This window comes from Panthera pardus, unplaced genomic scaffold, assembly GCF_024362965.1.
Source record: "Panthera pardus isolate Hobbes unplaced genomic scaffold, ASM2436296v1 HiC_scaffold_16, whole genome shotgun sequence".
Classification (NCBI taxonomy): Eukaryota; Metazoa; Chordata; class Mammalia; order Carnivora; family Felidae; genus Panthera; species Panthera pardus.
Genome location: NW_026526721.1, coordinates 248,570 through 261,611, shown reverse-complemented (window position 1 = coordinate 261,611; position 13,042 = coordinate 248,570). Strand labels below are relative to the sequence as shown.

At 39.8% G+C, this 13,042-nt stretch overlaps 1 protein-coding gene across 10 annotated transcripts in view; it reads left to right on the top strand.

Annotated features, from left to right (window-relative positions):
- Window positions 1-13,042, top strand: part of DIP2A (disco interacting protein 2 homolog A) — a 117,693-nt gene that overhangs the window by 48,936 nt on the left and 55,715 nt on the right. For 5 of the 10 annotated variants that reach the window (XM_053902916.1, XM_053902918.1, XM_053902922.1 and 2 more), the window contains 2 exons: window positions 2,060-2,191; window positions 12,043-12,162. In XM_053902916.1, the coding sequence (XP_053758891.1) occupies window positions 2,060-2,191; window positions 12,043-12,162 (252 nt within the window). The remainder of the gene's footprint in view (window positions 1-2,059; window positions 2,192-12,042; window positions 12,163-13,042) is intronic. The other 5 variants (XM_053902921.1, XM_053902917.1, XM_019434649.2 and 2 more) reach the window with 2 other exon arrangements.

The following is a 13,042-nucleotide window of genomic DNA, read 5'->3' as shown; positions in this document are numbered from 1 at the left end:
GAGAAACTGGCCACAGTTCACAGTGTGTAACTAGGCAGCCCTTGACTTCCCCGCGGTTGTGTGGGGTCTTTTAACAAAGCACTTAGCTGTAAGGAGTGTGCATTCTGTGAAAGGCCCAGGTGTGAAGGTTTCTGCGGAGATGTGTTACGGCTGTGGATGGAGGACCCCTGACTTCGGCAGGTGTGGCTGCGACCCTCTTTTCTCCCATCCCATTCACATGGCCTCTCATGTACATTATGTGATCAATTCTTGTAAATTTTAAAAATCTTAACTGCGGATTATAGCCTTCGTATGCTAAATGTTCACTGGATATAGTTGACTTGAGTTCCTAAATCTGAAAATACTTACCTTCCCTCTCCTTATTATAAAAATCATCCTTTTAGTTTTTAGCACTGGAGAATTCTTCAGTTGGGCTAAGGAAAGTGATACAAAAAGAAGAAGAATGTATTAGGTAAAAAAATTTTGAGGGACAATATATTAGGTTAAGGTAATTTGTAAAAATATATCATCTTCAATTTTAGAGTAAGGAAATCAAATCCATAAAACATTGGGGCACAGCTATAAATACCTATATTTAGAAGTAGTATTTCCAGTTGTAGTAGTTCATTTTAAAAAAATTTGTTAATGTTTATTTTTGAGAGAGAGAGAGAGAGAGAGAGAGAGACAGAGCATGAGCAGGGGAGGGGCAGAGAGAGAGGGAGACACAGAATCTGAAGCAGGCTCCAGGCTCTGAGCTGTCCGCACAGAGCCTGATGCGGGGCTCGAACTCACAGGCCGTGAGATCGTGACCTGAGCCGAAGTCCGACGCTCAGCCGACTGAGTCACCCAGGCGCCACTATAGTAGTTGATTTTTATTTTGAATGTTTGTTTATTTTTATGTAGCGATTTTACAACTGCTTTGTAGTTGAGATTACCATTAATGCCTTTCTTCATGAATATTGTTAGAATCATTTATTCTTTTTGCTAGACATGGAAGGGTAGGGAAATTTCTTTCTACATGGAGAGAACTTTGTGTCAGGCAAACTTTAAAATGCTAATTTCATCAACATCATGCTTTTTCAAGGGTTGTGACAGCTCTGTCATTAAATTAGATTTTTCCAAATGGTGTTTTCTGCTGTGTAAATAGTGAGTTTGGGTTTTGTTTCCATATAATTTCATCTTTCTATATATTTAAAAAAAGATTTTAGTTTGCATTCTGCCTGGGAAATGAAGTGATAGGTAAGCGGTAGGAATTGAGACGTCAGAAGCACCAGAGTGGGGCCTGCGGTCGCAGGAGCACGCGTTACAAGCCCAAATGGACCACGTGTCTGTCCCGATGGCCCTAGTGCAGGTGCCACACTCACGCTCACGCCTCAGCAGCCCGTAATCAACCAGTGTTCCGACAGATACACGTGCCATATGATAAAGATTTAACCCCAAAATGTGCGTTCAGACAATAGAAGGAGTGATTTTAAACATTTCTGCAGTTTAATGTCATTTGTCTTTAACCACGATGTTAACACCTTCTGCTCTGAGAACTTGACTGAAGTCTCCTAATAGTGAGATGTGTTGACCTGGCAGGGGATAATTTTTATCTTTGTAGGCTTATTCTTTGGAGCCTGTAAAGGTCTTGTGTCTTTGTGCCATCCAACATACTTTTTGGGGGAGCTGGGGATAGTTTTTGGAACCTGGCTATTTTTTTCATAATACAACAAAAATGATCCAATGACAATTGATTTGAAATGTGTTTCTGCTTCGTTGAAATTTCTAACTAACTCAGTCCTGTGAAAGGCAGTCTCACCTGCCCTGTCAGAGCACTGTCGTCGGGGGTTCTGGCCGAGATCCCTTTGAGAACCCAGCAGCCCACGTGACACAGCCTTCCATGGCCCACGTCTGGGAGCTCAGAGTTCACAGGGTCCCGTTTTGTCTTAGTCAACCAGAGAAAAACAAAATTAATCAGAATACCACATTCCTTGCTCTGAGCTCAGCTAGTGAAGCTTTAGTTGACTGCGGTTTAAAGAGCAACTCAATACACTTTCGAATCGATAGCCACTCTTATTTGGGGTTTGTTTTTCCAAAGCAGATCTGCACTCTGCCCCTCCTGATGTCACCACGGGTCTTGTGGAGCTTCCGCACTGTGAGCGTCCGCAGCTGGCTTCTGTGAGAGGCGTCCCTCGGGGCTACAGCGGCAGCGTCCTGGAAACTGCGGGTGGTGAGCACGCCTCTCTTTCTCCTGTGGACAGCAGAGCACAGTCTTTCTCCTCAGGGACTGAGCCTCGCTTTAGTGAATTTGCTTTGGCAAGCTTGAGCCAGCCACTAGTTACCGTCCTTCAGCGCGTGTGAACCGAGGCCAGTGTGTGTGGTGGCTGTGATTACAGGGAGCCTCATGGGGAGAAATGGTTGTGAGTCCCTGGAATTGGGCAGAGAGGGAAGAAGAGTAGGGAGGAGAAAACCTCCACATTTAAACTGGATCCACAAGGAGTTTGGGTCTATAAAACAGGAGGAAAACGAGAGACCGTGGGCAGCCTCTTTGTTGGACTCCGTGTGGCCTTAGTGTGAGAGCACCCTGCCCCTGACACACCGGTGCCTGTGCCCCCTGTGTGCACAGTCTGAGAAACGGGCACAGCAGCAGTCAGGGTTTCAGACGTGCAGGCCCGAAAGGCCTTGATCTTCACAGCGTCCTCATTTATACCATTTCCTTTTGAAATAGTTTCCAGTGTCTTTTATCCAAATCATGTGAAGTTTTTTTTTTCCCCAATGTATCAGATTTGAATTGCAGGAAACTTCAGATGATCTTAGATCTAAGGCTTTAATGTGTGTTTGGATACTCCTAAGTGGCAGATCAAATTTTGTCAAGGTCTTTTACCTCCTTATCCAGATGCAACAGGAAAATACTGACTCAACATGAAGCCGGCTATTGGTTAGGTAGATTTTTTTTATTTGATTATATTTTTTAAAAGTTCAAGAGCTTAGTTGAGTTATAACTGACATGCGATCAATTGCACATATTTGAAGCGTGCAATTTTATAAGTTTTACTATTAAAAAAATTTTTTTAAGTTTCTTTATTTCGAGTGGGGGGAGAGAGAGACGGAGAGAGACAGAGGGAGAGAGAGAATGAGGTGGGGAAGGGGCAGAGAGAGAGGGAGAGAGAGAATCCCAAGTAGACTCCATGCTGTCAGTGCAGAGCCCAACATGGGGCTCAGACTCACAAATCGTGATCATGACCTGTACTGGGATCAAGAGTTGGACGCTTAATTGACGGAGCCACCCAGGCATCCCTAATTTTGTGTTTTAAGATGTATGTATACCTGTGAAACCATTCTTGTGATCAAGATAGTGAACACATACACCCAGCATTCCTAAAAGTTTCCTTGTGTCCCTTTGTAATACCTCCCTTCTACCCATTTTGGCTTCCCCCATGCTTTAGGCAACACTGATTTATTTTCTGACACTATAAATTAATTTGCATTTTCTGGAATTTTATAGAAATAGAATCACGCAGTTTTTACTCTTTGTTATGTGGCTTCTGCTACTCTACATAAGTATTTTGAGATTCATACATGTTCTTGGATGTTTCAGTAGTTCGTTCCTTTTACTGATAAGTAGTGTTTCATTTCACGGATGTACCACACTTTATCTGTCCACCTATTGATGGATATTTGGGTTGCCTCCAGTTTCTGGCTATTATAAATAAAGCTGCTATGAATATTCTTATACAAGTTTTTGTGTAGAAGTATGCTTTCATTTGTTTTGGGTCAATACTTAGGAATAGAATGACTGGATCATATGCTTAACTTTCTAAGAAATTGCCAAACGGATTTCCAAAGTGGTTGTACCATTTCACATTCCCATCACGGGTGATGAGACTTCTGGCTCCGCTACATCTTTGCCTGCAGCTGGAATTCTTGGCTTGTTAATCTTAACCACCCTTCCAGGTGTGTGGAGGTGTCTGCTTGTAGTGTTAATTAGCATCTCCCTAAACACTGAGGAAGTGGGGCGTCTCTTCATGTGTTTGCCATCTGTGTGTCTTTTTAGAAGCATCTGTTCAGATCTTTTGCTTATTTTTTTTAATGTGATGTTTTCTTAGTAAGTTTCGAGAATTCTTTATATGTTCTGGATTCAAGTTCTTTATCAGGTATATACTTTGGATTTTCTCGCAGCCTATGGCTTTTTTTTTTTTTTTTTCATTCTCGTAACAGTGACTCTCAAGGAGTAGAAGTTACTAATTTTTATGAAGTCCAGTTTACCTGTGTTTTCTTTTATAGATCCTACTTTTATGTCATATCTAAGATATATTTTCCTAACCCAAAGTCATAAAGGTTTTCTGTGTTTTCTCCTAGAATTTTATAGCTTTAGGTTTTACATGTAGATCTATGATCCATTTTGAGTTAATTTTAGTCTAAGTACAAGGTATGAGTCAGAGTTCCCGTGTTTACATGTGGGTGTCCAGTGTTCTGGCCTTGTTTGTTCTAAAGCCCAGTCTTTCCCCACTGAGCTCCTTTGCATCTTTAATGAGAATCGGTGGACCATATCTGAGAGAGATCTGTTCCTGGCTCTCTTTCCTGCCCTATGGCTATGTTTGTCCATCCTTATGCCAGTACCACACCATCATGGTTACTGTGCTTTTATAACAAAGGTTGATATCATGCAGTTTGTCTTCAAACTCTGCTTTTCATTTTAAAATTTGCTTTGGCTATTTCAGCTCCTTTGCATTTGAATATATATTTCTAAATCTGTTTGTTTTTTTCTACCAAAATTCCTGAAGGATTTTGACTGATATTTTACTGACTGTAGATCAGTTCAGAGAGAATTGGAATCTTAATAGTATATATTTCAGTCGATAAACACAGTATATCTCTCCATTTATTTGGCTCTTAAAAACTTTTCCAGCATTGTTTTGTAGCCTTCGTTATACAGGTGTTGTACCTATTTTGTTAAGATTATTCCCAAATAGTATTTTGGACACTATTATAAATAGTATTTTAAATTTTTTTCAGTTGTTTATTACTAGTCTATAGAAATGCATTTGGTTTTTGTATGTTGTCCTTTTATTAGTTCCAGTAATTTTTTTGGTAGATTCCTTAAGATTCTATATGTTTGACCATTTTGTCTATGAATAGATTTTTACTTTTCTTTGCAAAGTTTTTGTCTTTAGGAGCATTTATTTTTCTGGCTATATTGCCATGTGTGTAAGATTTCCAGTTGTGTCAATAAGAGATATTGAAAGTGGATGTGACTTGCCTTGTTTCCAACTGTGGGGGGAAGGCATCCACTTTTTCATGTTTGAATGATGATGTTAGCTGTGGGTGCTCTTCATTAGGAAGCTCCCTTTTTTTCCTGATTTCCTGAAAATTTTTATCATGGCTTTAGTTAAATGATTTTATTTTCATCTATTAAACTCGTGTGGTTTTTCTTTTGTAGTTTGTAGTAAATTTCATTAATGTAGTAAATTTCATTGATTTTTGAATGTTAAACCAAAGTTATATTCTCAGGATAAACCCTACTTGGTTATCATGCATATTTTTTCTATATTCAGGATTTGATTTGCTAACATTTTTTAATTTTTTTTTTTTTTTTTTTTTTTTGAGTGAAAGAGCATGTGTGTGAGTGGGGGAGGGACAGAGAAAGAGAGAGAATCCAAGCAGGCTCCATGCTGTCAGCGCAGAGCCCAATGCGAGGCTCAGTCTCATAAACTGTGAGATCATGACCTGAGCCAAAATCAAGAGTCATACGTTTAACCGACCAAGCCACCCAGACACCCTGATTTGCTAATATTTGTTTTTAAGGATTTTGTGTCTGTGTTCAAGATACATAGTAGCCTGTAGTTTTGGTTTTATTTTTTCTTGTAATATCTTTGTCTGCTCTTGGTATCAGGATAATGCTCATCTCAAAATGGATTGAGAAATGTTCCTTCCTCTTCTACTTTCTAATCAGAGAACGTGAATTTTTCTATTCTTGAGTCAGTTTTGTGTCTTTGAAAGAATTTGTTCATTTCATCTGTACTTTCTAATTTAGGCATAATTAGTTCATGATATTCCTTTATTATCCTCTGATGTACATGAATTGGTGGTGCTATCCCCTTTTTTATTTCTGGTAGTAGTAATTAGTGTCTTTTCTCTCTCTCTTTTTTAAGTAGGTCCCATGCCCATTGTAGACTTTGAACTGATGACCTTGAGATTGAAAGTAGCATGCTCTACCAACTGAGCCAGACAGACGCCCTAGTGTTTTCTGTCTTTTTATCTTGATCATTGTAGCTAAAAAGTTCATTGAATTTTATTTATCTTTCAAAGAACTGGTTTGGGTTTAATTATTTTTTTCTATTGTGTTTATTTCTAATCTTGTATTTTTTTTCCTTCCTTTTTTCTACTTATTTTCAGTTTACTTTGCTTTCCCTTTTTTCATTCCTTGAGGTAGAAACTTAGATCATTGAATTAGACCTTTCTTGTTTCCTAATGAAAGTATTTAAAACTTTAAATATCCTTCTAAGAGCTGTTTTAGTATCCCACATATTTTGATAATGTTCTTTTCCTTTTAAAAATTCAATTCTAGATATTTTTTATTTTCTCTCATGCTTTCCATTTTGGCCCATGATTTATTTAGAAGTATGTTGTTTAATTTCAACAGATTTGCAAATATTGCAGGTATATTTCTCTTATATATACTATATAATTCAACTCCTTCTAAATATATTGAAAATTTTAAAAACTTTTTAATGTTTTATTTATTTTTGAGAGAGAGAGAGAATGAGCAGGGGAGGGGCAGAGAGAGAAGGAGACAAAATCTGAAACAGGCTCCAGGCTCTGAGCTGTCAGAGCCTGATGCGGGACTCGAACTCATGAACCACAAGATCGTGACCTGAGCTGAAGTCCGATGCTTAACTGACTGAGCTACTCAGGCGCCCCTTGAAACTTTTTAATGGCCTAGCACATGGTCTGTTTTCTGTGAGTGTTCTACTTGAAAATAATGTTGTTGGGTAGCTTTTCTGTGAATGAATATTACATCCAGTTGGTTGATACTTTAGTTTGAGTCTTCTCTAGCCTTACTGATTTTCTGCATACTTTTTCTATATTTTGCTGAGGGGGGTATTGAATTTCCAACTATAATTGTGGATTTGTCTGTTCTTTTAGATCTGTCACTTTGTGTTTTGTGTATTTTGAAGTTCTGTTATTATGTGCATACGTATTTAAAATTGCTATGTCTTGATGAATTGGCTGCTTTATCATTACAAAATGATCCTTAGTGATATTTCTTATTCTGACATTTTCTTTGTTATTATTATGGTTGCCTTCAGCTATTTTATTAGTATTAGTTACACGACAAATCTTTTTATCTTTTTACCCTACCTAGGTCTTTTAAATTAAAGTGTATTTCTTATAATTAGTATTTTATTCATTCTTATACTTTCTTTTCGCAGGTAGCCATTTACTTCATTGGAGTCTTTGGACCATTTATAGTCAGTTTTAATGAGCTATTTGGTTGGGTTTAAATCTATGATCCTGCTCTATTTTCTGTTTCACACATCTGTTAATTTCACTCCCTTACCTGATTTCTTTTGGTTTATATTCTATTTTATATTCTATTTTCTCTCTCTCTCCCTCTCTTTCTCTCTCTCTCTCTCTCTCTCTGTCTCTCTCTCTCTGTCTCTCCTTTTTTTTCCCCCAGTGGTTACTCTGTGACTTACAATATACATCTTTACCTCATCACTGTATGCCTTCACATAATATTATACCGCCTCAATGTGGCAAAGATTGTATTTTTAGTAAATGTTATTGGGGCCATTGGAAAGCTAGTTGGGAAAAGTTAAACTTAGATTCTTTCCCCACACCGCTGAGAAAGGCAAAACTCAAAAAGAATCAGATATCTAAACATAAGAAATGAAGAATAAAAGGAAAAAAATTGATGAATTTTCTTTAACCTGGTTATAAGTAAAGGCTTTCTAAATTTAATTTTATTTTTGAATGTTAAACCAAAGTTATAGTCTCAGGATAAACCCTACTTGGTTATCATGCATAATTTTTTCTGTATTACGGATTTGATTTGCTTTTTTTTTCTTTTCTTTTCTTTTTTTTTTTTTTTTGAGTGAGAGAGCACATGTATGAGCAGGCGAGGGACAGAGAGGGAGAATCCCAAGCAGGCTTCAGGTTCTGAGCTGTCAGCACAGAGCCCGACACAGGGCTCAAACCCACAAACCATGAGATTATGACCTGAGCCAAAATCAAGAGTTGGGCACAACCAACTGAGCCACCCAGACGGCCTGAAACTAAAAAAATTCTTAACAAAAATATCCCCATAAAGAGAAAAAAAGAAAAAAAAGAAAATATCCCCATAGAGAGTCACAAGAAGAATTGACAAACTAGGAGTAACTATTTACAGTGTGTGTGATAGGTAAAGGTCTGATGTTTCTAATATCAAACAGACTCTTAAAAATAGGAGGAAAAGACCCCAAATTCTATGAATTGCCAGTCTGCAAACTATGGCATATACTGGCATTCTGCACCCATTCCCATGTCATCTGTGCTGCTTTTGCCCCAGAATTGCAGAGTAGGGTGATTGCAACCAAGACTGTGCCCACTGCCCAGAGTGCTTCCTATCTAGCTCTTTAAGAAAAGTTTGCCAACTCCTAGTATAGGAAAATGGGCAAAAAATATGCACAGCCAATTCATAAGATCTAAAAATAGCTCTTGAACATCATGTTCAGCCTTTTTTATAATTACAGAAATACACTGTTGGTGGGAATGCAAAATAGTTAAACCTCTTTGGAATAGAAATTGGTAAAATATATATATTTGGATCCAGCAAGGCCAGTGTAGGAATTTACTCTGAACACACATTTCCAAAACTAAGGAAATACATGTGCACAAAGTAATTCTTTGTAGCACTACTTATAATTGCACAATATTGGAAACTATGTAGCTCTCCAAGCCTCACAAATTGGTTGAATAAACCTAGGATGTTCACATTGTGGGGTACTATGCAGCTGTCAGAAATAATGAGAAAGCTTTTTATGACTTGGAATGAGGTGTTTCTCCAGGAGATGTTAAGTGGAAAAGCCAAAAGTAAAAGAGTGGTTCTAGTATGCCACCTTTTGTGTGAGCAACGAGGGAACACAGCAAAGCCTGTATGTGTGTAGAAGGGGCGCAGGAAGGACAGACCAGAAAGCAATGAAGCTGGTCGCCCCCAGAGGTGGGATGGGTGGGTGAGTGAAAGTTCAGTGACATTGTTTTGAGTTTGTCTTAATATGGTTTTGACTTTTAGAAGTTTGTTAGTGTAATAAAAAATTTCAAACCATAGACTTGAAGTATAGGAAGAGGGGGAAACCCCTTAAACTGAAAGCAAGTAGAAATAAACCCAGTCATATTCCTGCGAAGTATCATAGCCATATTTAAGGGGGTGACAGAGAGAGAGGCAGAATAGGTAAGCTGTGACACAGTACTGGACCATACGCCCACAGTCTTGGACAAAGTTAGGTGTGAACAACAAAGAAATCTTGTTTTTTGTTTTAATTTTTTAAGTTTATTTATTTAGTTTTGAGACAGAGGTGGTGGGGGGGGAGAGACAGGAGGGCAGAGAAAGAAAGGGAAAGAGAGAATCCCAAGCAGGCTCCATATTGTCAGCACAGAGCCTGATGTGGGGCTCAAACCCACGAACCGTGAGATCACAACCTGAGCCAAAATCAAGAGTCGGACACAACAGACTGAGCCCCCAGGTGCCTCGAAATCTTGAACTCTTGCTTGTTTGTTTTTGTAGCAGTATAGGTTATGCGACTTAGAAATTATTTTATATACATGATAATATTGAGCAAAAGTGTTGATATTATTGGAAGCCAGGATTCCTACTGTGGAAGAAAGAAAGTCCAAATATGAGTGGGAAAGGCAAGAAGAACCTGTGGGGTGGATTGGGATTGGAAGTATTGGTGTGGATTCATTGTTCCTGAGATTTAAATATGTGTCTATTTATGCTTTCTGTGTGCACATGCACATTGCCATCGAGTGTCCATGAATACATGCGTGTGTCCATGAATACACACTATGAATGCATAGTGTACTTTTTTAGCTCTGTATTCCAAAAGTGGCACAGACGCTGTGGTGGTAATGAGCACACCTAGCAGCCAGATCTTGATCTTCAACATCTTTCCCACACAGGAGAATGAGGGTTCTGCGAGAAAGAGCTAATTCAGGGCTGGAGCATGGTAGCATAAGATGACTCTGAGGCATCTTATGACAGGGTGTAAGGCAGTGCTTTAAAAAATGATGGGGGCAGGGGTGGCTCGGTCGGTTGGGCGTCCGGCTTCGGCTCAGGTCATGTTCTCACGGTTCATGGTTAGAGCCCCAAGTCAGGCTGTGTGCTGACAGCTCAGAGCCTGGAGCTTACTTCCAATTCTGTGTCTCCCTCTCTCTGGCCTTCCCCCGCTCACACTCTGTCTGTCTCTCTCTCAAAAATAAATGAACATTTAAAAAAACTAAAAAATGATGGGGGCATGTCACAGGTCAACTCACATAGGATCCCACTGGCCAAGTCTGGGACAATTTGTACATCAAAATAGTTAAGAACCATATGCTTTAGAGCAGTTGAGCAGTGCATGAGTCACTCCTGACGATAGATAGATAGATAGATAGATAGATAGATAGATAGATAGATAGATAGATAACAGACAGAATGTTGATGGGTAAAGTTAAATGAGGTGCTAAAGTTGGAAAATAATTTTGCAACCATTGCAGTAAAAACTTGCTTCTGGCAAGAATGATCCAATGTCTGTTAAATGCAGGGAGAAAATTCTATGAGGATTAGGATATTTGTATGGTCTTCAAGTGCCTTCTCACACATTGCATATTAGTTGCAGAAGAAAAAATAGTGACAATCAGTGTAGAACCCAGACAGCGTTTTGGGTGATGAAAATCTGTCCCTGTGAGGATAATCTGGACATGATATTTGGGTAGTGTGTCAGCCAGGAATGCAGCACCTGGATTGAATCATGAGAAAACCTCAAGCAAACTCAAAATGAGGAATGTTCTACTCAATAAAACAAAAGAACTGGATTCTTTCAAAATGTGAATGTCTTAAAGGACTAAGAAATGTTCCAGATCAAAGGGGAGTAGACAGGCAATGACTAAGTTCTTGGTTCTAGAACTTGGCTGGCTTCAGGTTGGAGGACGGGGATACTGTGGAAGGATGTTAGGGCATCAGCTGCTGTGCTTGCCCTTGGACAGCGGGGTGTGTCTGAGGCTTGGGGCCCTGCTTACCTGTCCTCCCAGGCAGTGCTGTTGACCGGTGCCCTTGGCCATCACCTGCTGTGTTAACCTTAGAGCACTTATCAACCTTCCCACTGTTCTTGTTCACTTACATGTGTATATATTTCTGCTTGTTTTCACCCAGCAGGTGGTGAGCTGAGGACAGACTCTTATCTGTCATTTTGCTGCTTTACATCTCCCAGAACAACATTTCTTAATAATTACTAAGGAACACCAAAGAACTTTTAGTTTGGGTGGCTTAAATCTCCTGATATTTATCATATTAGAAGTTAAAACTAAAGATTTAAAAAATATTTATGAATCCATTCAAAAATAGCATTAGGAAACTCATCACATCTTCATATAAATACCACATATTTATGGAAGAATTTCTAAAATGGAGATTTGGTGAGAAGAATGGGCCTGTTCTCCAGTGCAGCCAGTCTCCCTTGCAGCCAGCATGATGGAGGCCCCTGGGCCCTGCGCCTTGTCCCCATTCAGTCGGCTGTGGCTCACATGATGTGGGGCTTCTGGAAGACTTGCTGTGTGCTGTGAGGAGGGAGGGAAGGACAGTAGCCTCATGAACCCCTGAAAGGGTCCCTGGACCACTTTGAAAATCACTAGCTTAAAAAAAGTTCTAGCTCCCAGAAGGCCTTCAGTAAATATTTGTTGAATGAATTAATGAATTGCAAAGTGGCTGCGTGGTGGGGCCAGTGCTTGGTTGGATTTATGAATTCCAATGTGTTCGTGCAGTTGGTCACTAGGCCCCGTCTCCACATCCTATCTCTGGAGGGATGGCGACCTCTGGCCTCATTGCTCCTCTTCCCCTGGCAGGTGTCCCTGTGAACAGCAGAGTGTCCTCCAAAATCCAGCAGCTTCTCAATACCCTGAAGAGGCCAAAGCGCCCTCCGCTGAAGGAGTTCTTTGTGGATGATTTTGAGGAGCTGTTGGAAGGTGAGAGATCTCGGACTGGCTCTCGTGTCTGAACGGGGTGGCTGTCACGTCCAGGGTTGTGGGCAAATGTGCATCATGCAAGGTCACACTGTGACATTACAACACACCGAAATGACCCTCCCTCTGTTTCCAGCTCCTATGGTCAGCGTGTGTCATGGTGAATTCAGCAGCACATGTGACTGCTGGCTTTATTTGAACAGGGAAAAAAACACATTGCTCATAGTTAAGGGACTTAAGATTTTTCTATGCCTCTGATCCAGTGCTTAGTACTTGGTTACAAGAATACTCCTAAGGTTTCATTTTATTTACGTTATTTCAATTTTTTTTTTTTTTTAAGTAGACTCCATGCCCAACATGGGGCTTGAACTCAACCCTGAGATTGAGAGTTTCACGCTCTACTGACTGACCCAGCTGGGTGCCCCCATTATTTCATTTTTTGTTTAAACTTTAATTCTGAAATACTTGTCTTCCCATGATTTAAAAGTGTATTTTTGGCATAGTTTTGGCCCTTTTTCAGAAATTTAGTCTCTCATTTATGAATGAGATATACATTTAGGAAAAAAGAATATAGATTTATTTGTAAAAGAAAATGACCAAGAAATAGGAAGGAGTATAAACCTATAGAAAAGGGACAGAAATAAAGCCTAGTATAAGGTGCAAGTGTGCTCATGTGTCAAGAGCCATGGGGCGCATGGCCAGCTCGCCCCTCTGCCCCTCGCCTCTGCTGTGCAGTGTTTGCCCTGCCAGCCCCCACCAGGTGTCTCCTCACTGAGGGTCAGACACAACTTTTAGGGCATCGCTTTCCCCTTTGTCATCAGATAACACAGATGCAGAGCGCAGTGGTATAAATGCTGTTCCGAGCAGTCTTTCTTACATGTGG